At 41.1% G+C, this 23,246-nt stretch overlaps 1 protein-coding gene across 1 annotated transcript in view; it reads right to left on the bottom strand.

Moving 5' to 3' along the window:
* LOC108310617 (GRB10-interacting GYF protein 2) overlaps window positions 1–23,246 on the bottom strand; it is a gene marked incomplete at its 5' end in the record, with an annotated part of 56,172 nt that overhangs the window by 11,742 nt on the left and 21,184 nt on the right. The window contains 7 exons of the mRNA XM_017537669.2: window positions 3,162–3,309; window positions 6,055–6,275; window positions 7,761–7,915; window positions 9,073–9,278; window positions 9,387–9,593; window positions 11,666–11,788; window positions 18,415–18,651. Of these exons, the coding sequence (XP_017393158.1) occupies window positions 3,162–3,309; window positions 6,055–6,275; window positions 7,761–7,915; window positions 9,073–9,278; window positions 9,387–9,593; window positions 11,666–11,788; window positions 18,415–18,651 (1,297 nt within the window). The remainder of the gene's footprint in view (window positions 1–3,161; window positions 3,310–6,054; window positions 6,276–7,760; window positions 7,916–9,072; window positions 9,279–9,386; window positions 9,594–11,665; window positions 11,789–18,414; window positions 18,652–23,246) is intronic.

The raw sequence follows: 23,246 nt of genomic DNA, 5'->3' as shown, positions 1-23,246 counted from the left end.
GGGCACAGGGAGGGGAGCACTACACACTGGGGTCTGTTGGGGGGAAATGGGGGAGGAACAGTAGGGGGTGGGGAGTTGGGGAGAGATAGCATGGGAGAAATGCCAGATATAGGTGAAGGGGAGGAAGGCAGCAAATTACACTGCCACGTGTGTACCTATGCAACAATCTTGCATGTTCTTCACATGTACCCCAAAACCTAAAATGCAATTAAAAAAAAAACGGGAAGCCTAGAGTGCACTGAAGAATACTGACAATTAAAATGAGGCAGTGGCCCCCTCTGCTGGTTCATTTTAGAAGCAAGTTTCCTTTCAATTAATGACTGCTTTTTCAATAAAGACTTCCTATTTTTGCATTTTATGCATGGGGAATGTGTAGCTAATGGATAGTTATTAATTTTTTCTCAGTATATAAATTATATTAAATGTGCAAATTAAAAAATAATAAATGAAAATGAAAGGAGTAACTATACGACAAAAATGAGCAATTATGAGAGGAATTTCTACAGTGAGGTTTAGGTGAGCAGTAATTTTCATGAAACGGTTCATGTGAAAGCCCACCTCAGTGCGTATCCTCAATACTTTGTTCAATGTTTGCTTTTCTTCCCCTTCAAGGTATATGGATTCCTTAAACTCTATTCCTAGGATGACCTATCTCCCACTCCCTTGTAGTGAGGTTTTCTTAAGTCCCTTCCTTTCTTAGATCTATAATAGAAGATGGGATCCAAAGGAGTATTTAAGTCCAAACGGTCTGACCTCATTTTCAGAGTAACTTTTTCCCTAACAGCCTACCCTCAAGTCCCAAAGCTTCTTAGCTAGCACTCACACTTATAATTTAAGCAATGTTTTGAAATCTATTCACCTATTTCCATCCAAATTGGATAAAATTTCAGGCCACTCCATTTACCCTTAACATCAACTTTTGAGACAAGCAGAGGAAAACAGAGTTGTGCCAGACCTACAAGTTCCCAAACCCAGCTTTTAGGCACCAATTCTTCATTATTATTATTTTTAAATTATTATTATTTTTTGAGATGGAGTCTCACTCTGTTGCATAGGCTGGAGTGCAGTGGCGCAATCTCAGCTCACTGCAACCTCTCCCTTCCAGGCTCAAGTGATTCTCCTGCCTTAGCCTTCCAAGTAGCTGGGATTACAGGCGCCCACCACCACGCCCAGCTTATTTTGTATTTTTAGTAAAGACGGGGTTTCACCATGATGGCCAGGCTGGTCTCGAACTCCTGACCTCCAGTGATCCACCTGCCTCAGCCTCCCAAAGACATGAGTCACCACTTCTGGCTTCAGGCACTGATTCTAAAGGACAGTCCTATAAGTTAGGTTTTACTGTCATGTTGATTTCACCAGGGCAGGAAGGCTCTGAAGGAAAGAGAGGATCCACCAGGGCAGAGTACAGTTATCACCTGCCTCTCACTGTGCGGGCTCTCAGGCACTTCATGATGTCAAACGCAACCCAGTCAGCACTCAAAACACCATCCCATTCCTCTCAGCCTGCTCCATGTTCCGCTGCTTATCATTTCACAGCAAATGGCAACACCATCCATCCATCCTGCTTTCCAAGCCTGAGACCTTCCCACTCTTCTTGTCCAACTAATTCTATCCCTGACATTTCTAAAATCCATCTAACTGCTTTTCACCCCCGCTACCAAAACCCTATTCCAAGTCACTGGTGGTATCTTTCATCTGGTCTATACTGCAGCCTCCTCACTGTTCTGCCCTTGTGACAGGACAACATCAGGAACTTCCATCTTTGCTAACATATTCTATCACAGACAACACGGTTTTATAGCAACTAAAACATTCACAAATAGAAAATAATTTCAGGGCCAAGCATGGTGGTTCACACCTCTAATTCCAGCACTTTGGAAGCCCAAGTGGGCAGATCACCTGAAGTAAGGGGTTCAAGACCAGCCTGGCCAACATGGCAAAGGCTTGTCTCTACTAAAAATACAAAAATTAGTTGGGCATGGCGGCGTGTGCCTGTAGTATCAGCTACTCTGGAGGCTGAGGCAGGAGAATCGCTTGAACCCAAGAGGTAGAGGTTGCAGTAAGCCAAGATCACGCCACTGCATTCCAGTCTAAGAGTGAGACTGTCTTGAAAAAATGAAGGAAAAAAAAAAAAAACCACCACAATGTTAGTTTCATCACTGTTGCAAAAAACATGGGCAGCCTATACTGTTTGTTATTCCTGAAACAATATTCCCCATCCTTCCTGCCATTCTTTCAAAGCCCAAATTCAGATGTCCGCTTTTCCAAGAAGCTAGAGTGGAGTGGCAAGATCACAACTCACTGCCGCCTTTAACTCCTGGTAAAGGAATCCCCCATACCTCAGTCTCTCAAGTAGCTGTGACTATCAGCGTGCATCACCATGCCTGGCTGTTTTTAAAATTTTTTGTAGCGATATGGTCTCGCTATGTCACGCTAGCTGGTCTCAAACTCCTGGCCTCAAGTGATCCACCCACCTCAGATTCCCAAAGTGCTGGGATTACAGGAGTGAGCCACTGTGCCCAGCCTGCCCTGCATGGTCCATAATGCTAGACAAAAATAGCCATGGGTAACAGAGAAGGGTGGAACGAAAACAGCCCTGTTCTGAAATCTCAGCCTCCCAGAGCTGAAAGCTACACGATGCTGGGAAATGTTCTGAATCTCTGAGTCTTGGTCTACTCGTTATTAGTGAAACTGGGATGTCACCTCATAAGGCAAAGTAATTCTGAGAATTGTATGATGCACAGAGTGATTACGAACACATACTGGTTCTTTTCTTGGAGCACCTGATTGGATTAATGGTCTGCTTTCAACACAAATCAGCATTTAAGCTTTTTAACATACTTTTAGTATCATCCATTATTAGCATAATTTTCCAATTAAATTACTAAAGATCCTCCAGGGAAACTCATATTAAATATAAAACAATGCTTTAAAGTTTAAAGCACCATACAGTATAAGTTGTTATTACATGAAGCATAGCTCCTGCACTGAGATGCCCAGTAAATACTGGCTACTTATTTTGAACCAGTTAAAACATTAGTTATTGATAAAAAGAAACATTTCCCTTCTTGAAAAACAATGCTTCATGGAAACTCACACAGGATAATGGCTATCACCTGCACTCCTCCAACACACAGCTGAGACTTTAGGACTGTGCTCACCTAATAAACTGGGATCTGCTCGGACCATCTTCTGCTTTTTCTTCTTCTTGCCACTCTGCACAGCCTCAAAATTGGATTGTTGGTTGTTGCTTTGACTGGTTTGAAATACTGAATGGAGTGTACTGTGGTTCATCCCCCACACAGAGTCCTGTGAAATAAGCAACATGACTGAGATTACGCAGCAGATTCAGACTTGGTTCACCCTAGGAAAATGCTTGGCTTGTCCTCACCTTATCAAGTATGAGCTTCAAAACAGAAAAAACAAAAAGCTTATCACATGTTCTAATAATAAAAGCAATAGGCCACTGAGCCACCATTTTCCTCTATTTAGACCAAGACATCCCACTCAGGCTCTGTGCCTCCACAAAGCCTTTCCTGTAACTCTGGTTTCCACCCTGCTGTGACAGCAGAAATTCTCTACTATATGTGTAGTCTGTACCAAACACCAGGACATGAATATAGCAAATAATCATGAGCAGACTACTGTACCCTAGCAATATACACCTCTCACCTAACCAAGAGCAGAAAGTCCTTTGTTTCCTATGCCCCAGGACAGACAGGATAGGGGTGGCATATTACCAAACAAGGTTAAAGTTGTGTATCTTATTCCTATCAGCAATCCCAGAAGGGATCTGGCCCCAAAATATTGTCTATATAATTTCTACCAACTGGTTACAATACGAAATTGCCTATTAGCCCTTCATGCCTACTTGTGGCTCTTATTAGAGCCACACTTCTAACTTGGGATCTGTTTCAAAGAGCCAGTTAAGGCACAGGTGGTAGTAGTGAGGGAGGCGTGGAAAAAGCTCTGTGAAGGACAAGCCTGGTGTGATGTATGTGTGCGTGTGGCCCATGGATTCACATGCTCGCTGGGCTTCCACCTTACTGTTTTAGCCCACAGAGGAGCCATTTCACAAATACAAAGAGCCTTCTGTATTGCTATATGATGCCTTCTCTTTAAAATATTTTTCCTAGTGTTCCAGTGTTTACATCTTTCACTTTCCTTCAATTTATGCCTGTTAGCCCATTACCCAGTTGAATGTTAAATGCCTTGTACTTCTCTGTTATCATCTACATCCTTGGAATTGACCCATAATGAATACTGATTATCTCTAGAATAATAATTAGAGTAAAGGATACGAATATCTTTAAGCCCTTCCATGAGCCTTACCAACTTGTCTTTCAGAAAACTTATACAATTGAGCCTCACAGATTCTGTATTTGTGAATTCACCTACTTGTTAAAACATATTTATAACCCCAAAATGAATACCTGTAGTGCTTTTATGGTCATTCTGGAAATGCACATACTCAGAGCAAAAATATATGCTAAAGGCATATATTCCCAGTCAAGGTAGAACAAGGAAACAATACCTTCTTGTTATAGTTCTCAATACTGTCAGCAAGTATCCTTTTTGTGGTCTATTTAGTGCCATATTTTCCTAATTTTTTTGCTTTTTGTTAATAATTTCACTTTTTTTCCTTTTTTTAGAGTCTTGCTCTGTCACCCAGGCTGGAGTGTAGTGGCGCGATCTCGGCTCACTGCAACCTTTGCCTCCCGGGTTCAAGCAATTCTCCTGCCTTGGCCTCCCAAGCAGCTGGGACTACAGGTATGTGCCACCATGCCTGGCCATGCTGGTCTTGAACTCCTGACTTCATGATCCACCTGCCTCGGCCTCCCAAAGTGCTGGGATTAGAGGCGTGAGCCATGGGATTTCACTGTTTAAAGTGGCCCTCAACTATAGTGCTGAATAACTGGTTGGTGTTCCTAAGCACAGGAAGGCTGGGAGGTGCCTTAGGAAGAAAATATGTACGCTAGATAAGCTTCATTTGGGCATGAATAATAGAGCTATTGGTTATGAGTTCAATGTTAGTGAATCAACACATATTAAATGAGGTGTCTTTAAAAAGACACCCACATAAAACAAGGTTATATAATAATCGGGTGACAAAAGTGTTTTGACTAGAAGTTTATGGGAACCTAACCCGGTATAACTCCTAGGAGGTCAGTATTTGCTCAAATTTCATTTATATTTTCTGTTCAGTATTTGCTCTCATAATTCACAGTAGTCATATTCTGTAAAGTCCCCATGAACTTCTGTAAACTTGTAAAGTTCGTGGGGACTTTATAGAATATAACTACTGTGAATAATGAGAATCCCTGCTGTATCTTTTACAACCCCAACAGCAACATGAACTATCTGGCATGCTGCAGTGTTGTCAGTACTAAGTACAGTGCATCCTGAACACTGGAGAATTCAACGTCTTAAGTTTTAACTTTTCTTTTTTTTTTTTTTGAGATGGAGTTTTGCTCTTGTTGCCCAGGCTGGAGTGCAATGGCGCGATCTTGGCTCGCCGTAACCTCCGCCTCCCGGGTCGAAGTGATTCTCTTGCCTCAGCCTCCCGAGTAGCTGGGATTACAGGCATGAGCCACCATGCCTGGCTAATTTTGTATTTTCAGTAGAGACAGGGCTTCCCCATGTTGGTCAGGCTGGCCTCAAGCTCCCAAACTCAGGTGATCTGTGCACCTCAGCCTCCCAAAGTGCTGAAATTACAGGTATGAGCCATCGCACCTGGCCAAGTTTTAACTTTTCAAAACCAGATCTATGGGTTTGACATGTTGGAATTTGCAATCTAAAAATGACACATATACAAATCAAGAAAAATGGAACTGGTAAAGCCAGTGTTAAAATGAATAATTGTACTTGTTATCTGAGAGATACACTAAGGTACCTGGACATGTAATTTGAAAACATGAAGTCTACGCATTTTTTAAAGCATGGTTATTGGATACACAAAAATGGTACCTTTGCATTAATTTTCATTTCTCTGGTTACTCAACATTTAAAGGTATTAATCCTCAGAGGTACTTCATACACTATGCTACTTTATACCTGCTGCGGCTGCTGCGGCTGTGGCGGTGGCTGCTGCTGCTGCTGCTGCTGCTGCTGCTGCTGCTGCTGACGCTGCTGGTTGGCTTTCTGTTTGGCACGACGCTCAAGGAACTGCTTGGCAAACTCCTTGGCCTCAGAAGTATCTCCCAAATAGGCCCTGATATAATCATGGACCTCATAAGGAGATTCTACTTCTTTCAGGAAAGAAACAAATGTGGGAACTGCAAAATGGGAGGGGAGAAGACAAGAGTAACAAAGAAATAATGAAAGATAACATACAAAAATCAGTCTCCATTTTTAATACATCTTTGCACCTAATCAGACATTAATGACAGAAACTTGATAAGTATGCAGTAATTGTGTTTAAATATGCTTTAAACTACCTTACAGAAATGAAAAAAAAAAAAAAAAAAAAAACCACTATCATCACAATGCCCGTATCATATGCTTAATTTCACTGAATGCTATATTGACCAAAACAGTTACTTGACTAAGGCTGAAGTAATTTGGGGATTCATTCTTTCTCTCCTGAAGAATCGCCAAATTCAATCAATATTTATTAACTCCTATGAAGTGTGCCAGGCACTACAACATATACTAAAGAAAATAGCTATATCCTCCTGGAACTTTCAACCCACTGAGATTTTTTAGAGAGAAATCAAATGGAAAATGTAAGCAGTGTGTGATATAGGAGAAAAGCATGAGCATCAGAGTTAGACAAACATGGATTTAAAACCTGACTCTGAAATTTGCTGGCTGTGTGACCTTGATGAGTTATTTAACCATTCTGAGCCTCTGTTTCCTAATTTATAAAATGGGGATAATATTACCTACCTTATAAAGGTATCTTTAAAAATTACCGCAAACATCAAATAACTGGGATACTACATGTTAACCCCAAAAGAGTGCCTAGCACATGGTAGGTGCTTAATGCATGGCAGCCATTACTGTTATTTAAAATTGTTTTCTCTGTAGATTTTTAAACCATTAGATAGTGTTACAATGCTGCAAAGGAACCCCTTAATTCCTTTACTGCTGTTTTTCACAGATACTTCGCTTTAGACAGGATGTCAGAGGTGGACTAGTTCAATTTAGCCTATCAGTTATGGGAATCCTGACATGTTGACCAGTCTCTCTTCAAACATTCAGGGATGGGAGATAGGTCTGTGAACAGTTAACCATGAGCAAGTTTTTCTCTAAACTGTGCCAAAGCCTTTTCACTTCCGCACATTGGTCCTAGTTTTGTCCCACACAAAATAAGTGTACTTGCTTTATCACAATTCCCACTCCCTCCCCCAAAGGTAGAAAGGGAATGATGTCACATCACCTCAGCCATCACTTGTCCAGGTTGACCTTTGTTCCCAACATGACAGTTACTTTTTTTTTTTTTTTAACTTGACATAGCTGGCAATGTCTCTCATAAAATGAACAGTATGGAACTATGACCTCCTCTGTCCTGTGTATCATTAAGGTAGTCTAAGATGGCATTTACTTTTTAACAACCATCAATAACCTATTTGAGCTTAGTATTACTGGACTTTTCTCACAAGTAATACTATTAAAGAGTCAAGTTCTTACGGTAGGCGCAGGGGTTGACCTCCTTAGATTTCATCTTCTGACTTTGGGCCCATCGTTCCAATTTGCCAGCCTCTCTGTGGGTCCTGCTCTGTCATTCCACATGCTGGGTTTCCCTCCCCAATTCTTACCATCCAAGTTATTTGCCGTATTAAGGGCATGAAGCATCTGTTCACACCACTGGGTAAATCCATCTTGGGCTTTATTTACTCCCTGAAAGAGCTTCAGCAACTTTTCTTCTTCTTCTACTTTCTTATTCTGCCGGTTAGACACACCTACAGATTTACTAAAGCAAAACAATAGGGCGATATTATATTCCCAGAAACTGTTACTATATGATTATAGTACAACACCATAAATAGATAATGTCTTGGCAATACTGGCTGGATGTCCAGTAATCCAATGCTTGGCTCCAAAAATGAAAAAAAATTCAAATATTTGGATTGGATATACCCTTAAAATCTAGCCTCAACTAATATATCCTTATTTGTGGATACAGGGCTTCTATTTAGAAAAAATGATGAAATTCTTCCTATGTATCCTTAGGGTAGGTTGTTTAATTTTACTAAGCCTCAGTCTCCTTACCTTGTAAAATGGTACTAACACTTTTTTGGGTTATCATAAGTAATAAAGATAGTGTATGAAAAGGCCTGGAGCACAGTGCCTGGCAAAGATGCTCATAAACTAACAAATTAATTGTCCTATTCATAATATATTAGGCCCTAAATCAAGAAGAAACAATCTGACAACACTACCATTTATTAAGTAGTTACTATGTGCCAGGCACTTACTACTTATCATGTATTCATTTAATCTTTACAATTACATGCATGAAGTTGTTATTATTATCTTCATTTTACCGACGAGGGAACTGAGGCCCAAAGAGGTTCCCTCTTGCCCAAGGTCACACAGCTAATAAGTGGTAGTGCTGGGATTTGAGTTCATGTACTTAACACTAAAACCCATGCTCATTCAATAACACTGTATACTGAGGAAAGAAAGATGAAGATGAAAATGTAACTAACTTATAAAAAATAGGTTTAAGGTCATTACAGAAGTGTTTTTATAATACTCACATTAATAGTATACATCACTTAAAAATACAAATTTAGGAAAAATGCTAAGGCATCTAGAGAATATGTTGGAGAAATGTTCAACACCACAACAAAAACATTATACTATTTCTAATAATTATTAAGTGGTTACCATGTACTATGCAACAGAATAAGTGCTCAGCAGAAGGAGCCCCAAGAAATAATATAAGTTTGTGTCTATGGGGAAGAAAACAATCACCATAATTATGACTGGAAGCGCTTGAACACAGATTAAAACAGTAAGTAAAAACTAAATAACTACCTTTCACTGCCTACCCAACACCCCACTTCCTCCATCCCCACCTCCCAACCAACCAAGGTGCACAGGTGTGGTCATTTTGAGCCCTACCTGAGACTGGCGTTGTTTTTATTTTTATTTGTTGAATTCCTAGGTCCCACCTCTTTCACTGCATCATCCCAGAATCCCATGTTGGAGTTTTTAGTGTCAGCATTACTCCAAATACTACTGACTAGGTCAGATGCCCACTGGTTAGGAGGACCAGTATTTATAGAGCCCCAAACAGAATTCCCAATGCTGGTGTGCAGATTGGAATGCTGTTAAAGAAAAGAGAAAAATTATTATTGTTAATAATGTTAAAAAGATAAGAAGACAGAAAAGATAAAACTAGTCCATACAATGACAGCTTAGGAAAATGCACACACCGTATTGTTACGAGCTCTGTTTGGTTGCTGGTGCTGCTGCTGCTGCTGCTGCTTTTGCATTTGCCTGGCTTCTTCCTGCTGAATCTCCAGAAGAGATTTCGTGGTACCTGAAGGTTTGCTGACATTTCCCCAACCTGAGAGTTTCTGCTGTTGCTGCTGCTGCTGCTGCTGGAGAGCTTTCATCAACTCCCTCTGCTGGCGCCTTTGCTGTTGCATAAAAACAGAAGCTAGCTGAGGATTCCTGTTTTTAGAACATAGTTATAAATATCCAGTCTACTAAATGGAATGCAAATACATAGTAGCTACATAAAATTAACTTGATGGGATTAATTCTGCTGTTGCAAATAAAAATGTAAAGTGCTAACAGTATTAAAAAGGAGAATGAGAACAGCAAATGCAAAATTACTTCTTTTTTTGTTGTTGTTGAGATGGAGTCTCACTTTTTCGTTCAGGCTGGAGTACAGTGGCACAATCTCAGTTCATTGCAACCTCGCCTCCCAGGTTCAAGCCATGTCTGGCTAATTTTTTTGTACTTTTAGTAGAGATGGGGTTTCACTATATTGGCCAGGCTGGTTTCGAACTCCTGGCCTCAAGCGATCCACCTGTCTTGCGTTCCCAAAGTGCTGGGATTACAGGTGAGAGTCACTGTGCCCGGCCTCAGAATTACTTCTTAAAAATTAAGAAGGCCTTTGGTTAAGCACAGAAATGAAACACGTTTACTTCCTAAAGCCTCCACCAAAATGACAGATTGTATATATACATGGCATAAACCCATAAGGACAAAGAAAACAGAATAGATTTTTTTTAAATCTGAAAGCAGATAAATAATGAGAACCCTAAAGGAGCTCAGAAACAGGCAGATTCATACAGAAAGCTCAGGAACTGGAGGTGCTGAGTTTCTCAAACAGAGGAAGACTGACTGAAAGTCTGTAAAAAGAAGCAGTAAGACTCCAGACTGCCTCCTGTACTCTATGCAGTCAGACAATTCTCTCCTGCACCACAGCAGAAAACTGAACATTCCCTGTCTGGAGAAGCCAAACCAGACTGGCACATTATCCTATGGCAAAGCCAACCAGCACAAGAGAACACACCTATAGGTAGGTGCCAACAAACTAGGGGTTTGGGGGTGGAAGTCTCCAAAAGAACAACTCAGCCAGAAGCTATTATGGGAAAGCCCACCAAGGTGCTGTACATACCAGAACCTCCAATCGGCTTTTGAGTGCCTTATTTATAAACAAACAGCCTAGAATTACCAAACATTTGACACAAACTTCTAAGATAAAAGCCAAAGACCAAAACAAACAAAAATACAAAATTCAGCAGAAATAGATATAAGACAATGGGAAAATAGGAGTTGGCTTTTTAAGAAGCTATCAGTATTAATATCCTTAGAGAGGTAAGGTGGTGCATTCAATGAAAGAAGATTGAAAGGCCATAAAAAATACTTAAAGAACAAAATAAGGACTCACAGACCTTATGTTAATAGCTCAGCAGGGCTGGGTACAGTGGCTCAGGCCTGTAATACTCAACATTTTGGGAAGCCTAGGCAGGAGAATCACATGAGCTCAGGAGTTCAAGGTTACAGTGAGCTGCCATCACGCCACTGTGCTCTAGCCTGGGTGACAGAGCAAGACCCTGTCTCTAAGGAGAGAAGCTGGGATAAGCCCAATAGAAGGACCAGAGGTAAAATTGAGAAGATGCCCCACAGAAATGATAAAAAAAAGGGCCAGGCGCAGTGGCTCACGCCTATAATCCCAGCACTTTAAGAGGCCGAGACGGGTGGATCATGAGGTCAATCGGTCGAGACCATCCTAGTCAACATGGTGAAACCCCGTCTCTACTAAAAATACAAAAATTAGCTGGGCATGGTGGTGCGTGCCTGTAGTCCCAGGTACTCAGGAGGCTGAGGCGGGAGAACTGCTTGAACCCAGGAGGCAGAGGTTGCAGTGAGCTGAGATCGCGCCATTGCACTCCAGCCTGGGTAACAAGAGCGAAAACTCCGTTCCCCCCCTCCCCAAAAAAGAAAGAAATGATAAAAAGGGAAGGACACAGTGGCCCATGCCTGTAATCCCAACACTTTGGGAGGCCAAGGTGGGAGGATCACATGAGCTCAGGAGTCTGAGGCGGCCAGCCTGGGTAACGTAGTAAGACCTGTCCCTACAAAAAAATTTTTAAACATAAGCCAGACATGGTGGAACACACTAGGACCACTAACCAATAATCACACTAGACATTCTGGAACACTGCTTGACTAGATCCCTTTTACTTGAAAATTTTACCTCTTCTCGAAGCTGCCGTTCTCGTTCTTCTTCTAGTTTTTGGATTTCTGCCAACGACAGGGTGGCCTGGGACTGACATGCTGTTGTATTGGACTGCTGGCCCCACGTTGAAGAAGAGGGAAGCTTAAAAAAAAAAAAAAAAGTTCATGAAGAAATGTGTACAGAAAACAAAGAAGCAATAATGCATTATGTACAGCCAGAATATCTGCATTTCGTTCAACTCCATTTACCACATTCAATTCAAATTTCCTTCCTCGCTGCTTTTACTTACCATCCTCTCAGTTAGCTTCTTTTGCTTAAGTTGTCACTGCTCCAAACCTAGGTTTATTTTAAAACAACTTATAATATACATACACACTTATATTTGATCTACCACTTGGTGACAAGTTTGTTACATCTGGTACTGACATACACAGCAATATACAATATATATAAAGAGGAGTAAACAAAAGAATCACTAACTTGGCTTAAGAATTTTTTAACTGACAAAAGTAACAAAGGACATGATCCGCTGCTGTCCAGTGAAAGGCTTAAGGACACGATTTCTGAGGGGATCACCATGGGAGGCAGCTCATGAGAGATGCTGGCATAGTCCTTGATCAGCCTTTATGGAAAGGGGTCACTGTTAACCAGGCTGCAGCTTCTAGTCATAAGCGGTAAGCTGCTTTTAATCAATAATTTTATTCTTCCTTTTCCTTAAGATTATGACTAAAATAACGAGTATAAATTTCTGGGTCCTGAATATTTCAGTATTCTCAAAGCCTGGTTATTCTCAGAGAATCCCTTGTTCCTTGTGGCCAGAAAAATAATACACTTTTAATACTGAGAAATCAAACAAGCAAACACAGTAAAAAAGAAACCTAACCAGACTTACAAAATATATTTAACAAAAACAATACAGGAACATAGATCAAAACAAGTAAAATGCCAAATAGTCTCCCAAAAGAATGGACCTACAGTAGTCATCTGTAAGAGTGGATACTTACAGGATAAAAGGTATAAATAGTTTAAACCATCACTGATATTGTCAAATAGCTCTTCAAATGAATGTCTTTAACACTACTAAACATAATCAACCCACAACATTTTTTGGCCAATATGACAGATAACAACATTTCTCTCAAAAAATGCACCTGCCCCGGGGGAGTAGAGGATGCAGAGGGAAGCTAACAAAGACTGGGTAGGGAGGTGTTGACAGGCAAAACTGAGCAAAATTAACTTTTTCTACATAGGAAATGACTCATTTGAAGGCACCATTAAGATCAAGTAAGGCAGTAGATCTCAAACCGGCAGCATAGCCTGAAGGGACGAATAGCCCTGGCTCTACTGCACCAGAAGATGAGAAGATCAGAAAGGAAGGCAGGAGAATCAGCATATTTTAATCATTCTGATGCAGCCAGTAACCACTGATGCTGTCTAAAATCACAGTAGACATTTCACTTCACTGTAACCAGGAAATAATCTCCAGCCCACTTCTGCAGACCTCAACCAGCATTGGGAATAGAGGCAATGCCTTCAGAAATGGCCAACTATCCTCATAGGCACCTCTAGAATCTTTCTATTGCTGTGCCAAAATATATTTATTCTTTCTCTCCTCCCTGGACCAACTCTCTATTTCTCTATCTATACACACACATACATATGCATATATAGTCTATATTCCATAGGTCTGCTCTCTAGGGTAACTGCAGACCAAAGACTTTTCCTGAAGTCTTCTTTGTACATAGGAAATAATATCCCAGAGATCTTTCAACATTGCCACATGACACTTACCAGCCCAACCAACACCCTATACGGTAATGCCCACTCAGAGAACTGCAGTGTGTCAGTCATCCTTCTCAGAACAAACCTTTGCCAAATCAAAAGCAAATAGAAAATTTAGCACATTCTGTGACTCCTGAATGCCTAATATCCCCTAATATCCTTCATTGATTTTTAAAACTATACTCTTCTTGTTCTGCCCTGACATTGCTACCTTACATTTCAACACTGGTTTTGCTTTAAGAAATAACTGTGTTTCACTGTCGGGTGACAGCATGAGGAGCTGCGTGGACCTGCTCCCTGGCAAAACTGGTAAAGACCTTTTTTTTTTTCTTTTTTTTTTTTTGAGACAGAGTCTCGCTCTGTCATCCAGGCTGGAGTGCAATGGTGCGATCTCAGCTTACTGTGCAACCTCCTGTAATTTTAGTAGAGACGGGGGAGAGGGGCTTCACCATGTTGGTCAGGCTGGTCTCGAACGCCTGACCTCATGATCTAACTGCCTTGGCTTCCCAAAGTGATGGGATTATAGGCGTGAGCCACTGTGCCCAGTCAAAGATCATTTTTTAAATAATAATTTAAAATCTCTGGCTGGGAGCAGTGGCTCACACCTATTATCCCAGCACTTGGGAGGCCCAGGTGGTCAGGAGTTTGAGATCAGCCTGGCAAACATGGCAAAACCCCATCCCTACTAAAAGTACAAAAAAAGTAGCTGGGTGTGGTGGCACACACCTGTAATCCAGCTACTTGTGAGGCTGAGGCAGGAGAACCCCTTGAACTCAGGAGGTGAAGGCTGCAGTGGGCCGATATTGTGTCACTGCACTCCAAACTGGGTGACAGAGCCAGACCCTCAAAAAAAACAAAGTCTTAAATATATAAATGAAGTCTCAAAAATAAATAAATAAATAAAGTTTCTGGAAATACTCCTAAGGGTATACAGCAAATTTTAAAAAAAAGTTTATTCAAGAATATTTTCTAAAACTCAGTAAGAACAGCAAGAGCTGGTAATACTTAAACCAAGACCTATTCTCTCCTTCTCTCCTTCCAGCTTAATGAGACAGAAACTCCACTCTGGACTGGTACAGTCAAAACACGGCTCCCTTCTCCTCTCAGCCACCAGTCAGCAGGATTTCTTCCTGGAAAAAGCACATCAGTGTGTCTCACCCTGGTGACAGTTACCTGTGGCAAAGGCTCAGTTCCAAACAAGTGCAATAGATCTGGAGGCTTTCTTCTTGTGCCCAGCCCCACTGGTAGGATGGAAACTGTTGACCACAGCAATACCAACACTAGGGCACAGATTGCCGATGCAGCTGGCCGGGCCAAGCCACCAAGAGAGGCAAGCCAAGAAGACCTGAGGCTACTATTCTGTCCACCCTTCAACAAATGTTAGAGGAAAGCAGACCATTGTGCCCATGTCCAGAGCTGACTGAGAGATTTTTGTCTGAGGGTAGGAGTGTAGGAAACAGGCAGAAAACAGAGAGCTTCAGGTTTCTTCCCAAAGGAACTGATTTCATTTGCAACAGATACTAATAGTGCTTTCAGAAACAGAAGATGGGATAAAAGGCAATTGGGAGGAAGACTGGTAGATTCATAGGAGATACAGGCTAAACTGTAGGAGGCTGCTACCTTATCTGAGAGAACTGGTTAAAGAAAACTGGAAGGAATCCCCCCGGGGTCAGAACAAATCTTACATATAGACTTCAAGAACTATTTCTTCAAAGAAGCCTGAATTTAACTGGATCAGTCTGTCAATGTAAGTCCTGGGGCACATTTTTTTGGGGGTGTGTGGGAGGGTAGGAGATGGAGTCTCACTCTGCCACCCACCTCCACCTCCCAGACTCAAACCATCTTCCCACCGTAGCCTCCTGGGTAGCTAGGACCACAGGCATGCATCACCACGCCTGGATAATATTTTGTATTTTTTTTTCTTTTGTAGAGATACAGTTTCACCATGTTGCCTAGGCTGGTCCTGAATTCCTGAACTCAAGCAATCCACCCATCTCCGCCTCCCAAAGTGCTGGGATTACAGGCAGGAGCCACTGCACCCATCCATTTCCCATTTGCCCCAATAATATTTGCTGGCAGTGCGTGCAGCTGCAGCGTTTACCCAGAGATAACTCGCAGTTTTTTTTTTCCAGATCATTTGGCATCTGTTTTCTGTTCCAACAAGTTGTCGCAATTGCATCAGTGCTGTTTTGATGTAATTCTCTGAAAAGCATTTAGGAGTAAGGTTAGGACTATAATCCGAGTCATCTTGAGGTCAGCGCAGCAACTGCATGCACCTCCAGGGATATTCTCAGGGCAAAAGGAAACGGGTTAAGAACAACAGAGCTCAGCTAGCAGTAAGTAGAGTAAAACAGCTGAGTGTGGAAAAGACAGTCAAAGAGAGCCCTGCCAAACCCACTGTTACCTCAGAGTCACTCTGGGTACACCCAATGCTGTACCCCCAACATGGGCAACAGCAAAGGCTTCACATGGTCAGGGGGTGGAGGAGGGAGTTAAGACTCCACTAAAATAATCCACTCAGCCACAAAACAAACAAGTAAGAAGATCAAGCTGGGAGGGGCAGATAGAGATACTCAGAGTTGCTACAAGACATTATCAAAAAGTCCAGATGCCAATAAAAAATTATGAGACATGCAAGAAACAGGAAAGTATAACCCATACACTGGGGAAAAAAGCAGGCAACAAAAACTGCCTGTGAGAGTGAAGAAGATGTCAGATTTATAAAAGTTGTTCAGAGAACCTAAGGAAGCTATGACTAAAGTGGTAAAGGAAGGTAGGTATGATGACAGTGTCACACCGAATAAAGAATACTGATAAAGAGATAGATGTTATATTTTAAAAAACCAAAAGGAAATTCTGGACTAAAAAAGTATAATAACTGCAATTAAAAACTCTGCCCATCAATGGAGGACTAGATAAAGAAAATGTGGTGTTTATATAAAGCATGGAATGCTACCAGTCACAAAAAAGAATGAAATCATGTCTTTCACAGCAACACAGATGGAACTGGAGGCTATCATCCTAAGTAAAATAACTCAGAAACAGAAAGTCAAATACTGCATGCTCTCACTTATAAGTGGGGGCTAAACGATGGCTACATACAGGCATACAAAGTGGAATAAAGGACACTAGAGACCCCAAAAGGTGGGAGAACAGGAGGTGAGTAAGGGTTGAAGAATCACCTACTGGGTACAACGCTCACTATTTAGGAGATAAATACGTGAAAAGCCCAGCCTTCATCACCATGCAATATATGCAATTAAGAAACCTACACTTCTATGCCCTAAATATTTGTAAAAAAATTTTAATTAAAAAAAAATCACTAGAGGTACACTACAGTACATCTGAACTGGCAAAAGAAAGAAAGAAAGATCAATACAAATTGCACAAAGAACAGAGAGAAAAACACGAAGAAAATTAAAGAGAGCCTTAGAGAAATGAGACACCATTAGGTACACGAAGTATAAGCATTACTCAAGTGCCTGAAGGAGAGCGAGAAAGGAACAGAACATACAATTGAAGAAATAATGACTAAAAATTTCTCCGGTTTATGGAAAAACATTAATCTACACATCCAGGAAGAACCATCAATTCTGAGTAGATTAAACACAAGGAGATCCACAAACAGACACGTCATAGTAAAAATGCTGAAAGCCGGACTCAGTTTGGAAGTTACCTTTTTTTCAAGAAGCCTTTCCAAACTTCCCAGACGGATAGTGGTTCTCATGTTTTAGAGAGCAACAGAATCCCTTGCAGAGTTTGTTTAAATACAAGATTGCTCAGTTCCACCCCTAGAGGTTCTGATTCAATAGGTCTGGGGTGGGAATCTGCATGTCTAATAAGTTCCCAAGTGACTGAACTCAGAATGACTGACTCCATGCCACCTCTCCCACTACCCTCACCACACTATATTCTACTTTCTGTTTAGATGTCTACCCTGTGAGCTCCTTGAAGACAGGGGACACTAAACCTTACTGCTTACTGCAGATCCAGCAGGAAGGTATACAGAACCTGCCATAAATCTGTTCCTCCCTTCCCAATTACTCCAATTTCATCAACAGTTCTACTATCTTCTCAGTCACTGAAACTTACTCTAGGAGGCACCCCAGCTTCTGCCTTCCTCCCTCAGCTCCAGTTATTAAGTCTTGCTGACTGCTATCAGGCCAGCTCCCTCCTGCTGGTCTCTCCTGTTCATTCATACCATCACCAACATAGCCTCTTAACTGGGCTCCCAGTATTCACTTTCTCCTTATTTAAAAAAAAAAAAAATGCTTTGAATCCTCTTTAAAACAACACTTTGTGTATATCACCTCTTAATGTAACTTTCAATAAATGCCCATGGCCAACTCTGTTTCAAGCCCTATGTTCTAGTTCCCATTTACACATCCGAATATTTATGTGCCTACATTTTTGTGAACTCTCTGGGGTCAACTGCCTTGTTTCATTTATCTTTGCCTCAGCAGTGCTGAACTGTTACAGAATACACACTCCAGTGTTTACTGAGCCACGTTAAATTTACAAACCAAACAGATTTACTTGTTTTGCCTACATTGCTGCTCATGTTCGATTCTCTTGTTCACTCATTTAAATGCCTAATACAAAGTCTGTGTATTATATATCTTGTTGATGATCCCAGAAGTTCAAGACCAGCCTAGGCAACATGGTGAAACACCATCCCTACTGAAAATATAAAAAACTAGCCGGACATGGTGGCGTGCGCCTGTAGTCTCCGCTACTAGGGAGGCTGAAGTGGGAGGATCACATGAGCTGCCCAGGAAGTCAAGGTTACAGTGAACCGAGATCACGCCACTGCACTCCAGCCTGGGCAAGAGGAGTAGGACCCAGTCTCAAAAACAAATAATTTAAAATATTTTATTATTAAAAAAAGAAAGAAAGTACAGTTTTACTGCTACTGGTACAGCCAGGACCCACCTAACTAAAGAAGGTTAGCAAGGAGCTCCTAAGGTTGATGCCTAGGGCTTTACCTTCATCTGTGCCAGCTGCTGTTGCTGCTGCTGCTGCTGCAACCTCCGAAGAGCCTCTTGCTGCTGCTGCCTCTGGCGCATTAACTCCTTCTGCCGCTGAACCTCCAGCTCCTTCCTCTTCCGTTCCTCCTCCTCATGCCGGAGCCTGGCTGCCTCCTCTTCCATTCGCAGCCGGTTCTCCTCTAATCGACGCTGGGCTTCTTCTTCTTCCCGGGCCCATTTTGCAGCCTCCTCTTCCTTTCCAGAAGGAAAAATTAAAGAGAGAAAAATTTTATTAATTGTGGGAGGAAAAATCTGACTCACTTTTGAAGGCTTCTGTCAAATGGCTATAGAAATGACAGAGAAAGCAGAAACTGTTTATGATGATGCAACATAAAAGTAACTTTTCTTTTAAAATAACTTCTAGTAGCCACAAAGGCCTGGCATGCTTACAGGATGAATTTTTTATTAAAGGACTGCCACTTTAAACATGTGTGGTGAAAGCCCTAATCTCAAAGCAGCTCACCATCAACTGCAGGCAAGTCTCCTGGAAACACTGCTCCAACATTTGAGGTGAGCAAGCCTTTCAGGGTGCTGAGTGCTAAGAGCTACCAACGTCCTATAAGGATTCTGACTGACATGACAGCATCAGCCAGTTCTGGAACCAAAGCAACTTTCCAAGACCGCTGAATTCCATCCTAGGCTCTTGCCCCTTGTGGGCCATGGGCCCGTCAGAACATCTCTCCTCAATCAATCCTCCACCATCTACTACCTTTGCCCTCACCTGGGCTCATTTTCCTTCTGCTTCCTTCCCTCAAAAGCATTCCATTGTGCCCTCCAAAACTCATTTCACTGTTAAGAAATTCCCTTCACCTTTGCAGTCGGCCTGCTGTACCTGTAATGCTTTGTCTTATCCATATCACATTCCTCTACTTCATACTCTAAAACGTCAGTCTTCGGTCAGACAGAAGTCAGCCAATCAGAGACTCACCTAGCCTTTAGGAGGCAGACTTTACCTTTGCCTTTTGATTAAGGTCAACTATACCCTGTCTTTATCTATTTGCTTCTAGTACACCTGTGGCAGCTACTTTCCACGTCTTTGTCAGGCTTCTTCCTTGCAGACAAAGCCTCCTGCCACGTCAGAGGTTTAAAATGTCAGATTTTGCTTTTAAGCTTCCAATGTAACTAGGGGGTAGCCAAGTGATCCAAAGAGATGACTACTGGGAGACCTCTAAGGAAGAAATTCTTCCCAGATAAAAGGAAGAAAGCATGAGAGAAAGGCCATTCCCTATTTGGATATAGGTTGCACACAGTGTGATATCCAAAACTCTTAACCATGACGTAAAATATCTGAACTCAAAAGTCAACACACCAGGAAATGGTAGAGAAGGAGTATGCAAAGGCCGTAAATCCTTAATGCCATTCACTGAAGCAAGTGTATAACAGGCTAATGGGCAGACCTCTTAAAGTGTAAGGCAACAATGTCATTTATTATTTAAGCCATCTTAGGTGGGTATTTTGATTTTGGGGCCAAAAGTATCCTAATGATGACGCTTACTTCTTATATATTTATCACATACATAGACTGTGCTTCTTGAGGACAGAAACTATTTCCTAATTGTCTTATACTCCACCAGAAAACAAGCACAATAACTGGCAAATAGTACATTAACTAAACATGTTAACTGTTAAATGAATAAACCAAAGAATGAATCAACACGCAATCTAACTTGGAAGCTATCTATCTCTAATAGAATTCAGGTTTCCGAAAAAAATTTCAATTTAGAATGCAGGCAAAAGCAAGCAAAACTCTACATTCTGAAGTGTGGATTGCACAGAGTGACTTCCAAAGAGTCAGTATCGTACTGACTTGCAGTACTACTTACAGTAGTAAGGGGGAAAGTGACTAACAGTGGAGAAACCTGACAAACACTACTTCAGCCAAGAAGTGATCGAGGTCTACATCAGTAGTCCCGAACCACGCTGGCAATATGTACCTGTTGATTTGATGCGGTGAGAATGCCACTTTGCCTCTGTGATCTTCCTCCCAAATACCCATAATCCAGTCTATTCATGAGAAAAACTTCAGATAAATTCCAATCAAGGGGTACCCTATAATATTATTTCTTAAAACTGTCAGTATTTCTTAAAACTAACGAAGTCATCAAAAACAAGGAAAGACTTAAGAAACTGTCATAGCCAAGAAGGGCCTAAAGAGACATGAGAGCTAAATGCAATATGATATTCTCCTTTTTTACAAGTTATTATCATTATTGTTTTTTTGTAGAGACAGGGTTTCGCTATGTTACTCAGAATGTTCTCAAACTCCTGGCCTCAAGTGATCCTCCTGCCTCAGCCTCCTGAGTCATGGGGATTACAAATGAGAGCCACTGTGCCCAGCTAATATGATATTCTGAATGGAATCCTGGAACAGAAAAAGGACATTAGGGAAAATCTTTAAAAATCTCAATAAACAATGGATGTTTAATAATAATGGATCAGTGCTGGTTTATTAGTTGTAACAAATGTATCACACTCATGTAAGATATTAATAGCAGGGGAAACTGTAAGCAAGGGGAAATATGAAGGCTCTGTGTATTATATTCCCAGTTTCTCTGAAAGTCTAACCCTCTTCTAAAAATAAAATCTACCAATAAAAAAAAACTATGTTCTTTAACACTAAAATAAAATGATTTGGGGGTTCTAGTTTCTTGTAATGACAGAGTACCATGGTTGGACCACCTGTCCCACATATAATTATAAAAGCCGAACAAAATATGAAAGAACTAAAAACGAAAAAAAGAACAGGTATACTGAGCCAGGCCCAGTGGCTTCTGCCTGTAATCCCACCTACTAAGGAAGCTGAGGCAAGGGGATCACATGAGGCTAGGAATTTGAGACCAGACTGGGCAATATGGTGAGATCCCTGTCTCCAAAAAAATAAAGTAGAAATTAGCTATGCATGGGGCATGTGCCTGTAGTCCCAGCTACTTGAGAGGCTGAGACAGGAGGATCATTGAGCCCAGGAGTTCAAGGCTGTAGTGAGTTATGATCATACCACTGTACTCCAGCCTGGCCGACAGAGTGAGATGCTGTCAATAAAAACAAACAAACAAACAAACACTAGAGAGAAATCAAAGAGTCTACCTTCCCTCCCCGCCAACCGTCTATTAATCAAAAAAGCATACCTTTAAAAAAATACATGTGGCTAGGCATAGTGGCTCATGCCTATAATCCCAGCACTTTGGGAGGCTGAGGCGGGCGAATTACAAAGTCAAGAGATAGAGACCATCCTGGCCAACATGGTGAAACCCCATCTCTACTAAAAATGCAAAAAATTAGCTGGGCATGTTGGCATGTGCCTGTAATCCCAGCTGCTTGGGAGGCTGAGGCAGAAGAATCACTTGAACCCGGGAGGCGGAGGTTGCAGTGAGCCGAGATCGAGCCACTGCACTTTGGCCTGGCAACAACGTGAGACTTCATCCCAAAACAAACAAACAAACAAACAAACAAACAAAAAGTAGGATTTTTACTTATATTTCACCTAAGGGCACTCCCCCATTCACCAGCAAAGAGCTCAAAGCGTTACTAGCAATTCTGATGTCAAAAGAAAGAGTTCTGGGATAGAAAAACAATTAGGGGGAAAATTTGGAGGGGGGATCATCAAAAGGAAGGGAACCAGAAAAGAGATGAGCCCCAAATCTGCTGAAATCCTTGGCTGGTGTAGGCCTCAGGATAAGCCAAAAGCGGCAGCTAGAAGAACTCAGTAGAGATTAGAGATTTCTGCTACTCTACCATGAGTGGGGCACAATGTTGAAGATTGAATTAACCAAGGTAAATGTCAGCCAGAACTAAACTCTCTCTTTAAAGGTACAAACCAGAATGTATAATCTCATAACCTACCATTCAGAATGTTCATTATACAATTTTTTTTTAATTATAAAAATAATCAGATATACACAAAAATGGAGTAAGGGAAAAATATATACCATGAAAACACTAACGACAACTAGAATGATGTTAAGGCAAACTTAACATCAATTTAATAGACTTTAAGACAAGAAATACAATCAGAGATAAACAGGAACATTTTATAACAATAAAAGCTTCACCAAGAAGACAGAACTATATAACTGTATGTGCAAATAATAACAGAGCCTCAAAACACAAGAGCAAATACTAACATCTAAAGGGAGAAATGAACAAATCAAAAACTGTAGTTTCAGATTTTAGCATCTGGTTTGCTAAGATGCAAATGCATGGCTAATTAAAAAAAAAAAATTAGCATCTCTCTCAGGAATCAATATAACAACTAGGTAAAAATTAAGTAATGATATAAAATACTGATGCTATCAACCACTCTGACCTAACTGTCATTCATGAAACACTACACTCAATAATTGAGAAATATATATTCTTTTCAAATGTAGGAGGCCAGGTGTGGTAGCTCCTGCCAATAATTCTAGCACTTTGGGAGGCCAAGGCAGGAGGATTGTTTGAGGCCAGGAATTCAAGACCAGCCTGGGCAATATAGCAAGACCCCATCTCTATACACTCTACATATTTTGAATTTTTTTTCCTTTTATAAAAAAAGTCAAATTTAGCAGTGGGGATTTGTATAATAACTTCAGTGACACTAATAATGTTAATAAGTTCTGATAACCCACTACCATTGGACCAGCAAAGACCCTGACTCTACAAATTTTTTTTTTTTTTAATTAGTGATGCATAGCGGTATATGCTTGTAGTTGCAGCTACTCTAGAGATAGCTTCAACCAAGAAGTTCTAGGCTGCAGTGAGCTATGATCACACCACTGCACTTCACTGTGGGCAACAGAACGTGACCTGGGCAA

The sequence above is a fragment of the Cebus imitator genome, unplaced genomic scaffold (assembly GCF_001604975.1).
Source record: "Cebus imitator isolate Cc_AM_T3 unplaced genomic scaffold, Cebus_imitator-1.0 Scaffold106, whole genome shotgun sequence".
NCBI lineage: Eukaryota > Metazoa > Chordata > Mammalia > Primates > Cebidae > Cebus > Cebus imitator.
Note: the sequence above shows the minus strand (reverse complement) of the source record. Positions and strands in the feature narration are given on the sequence as shown.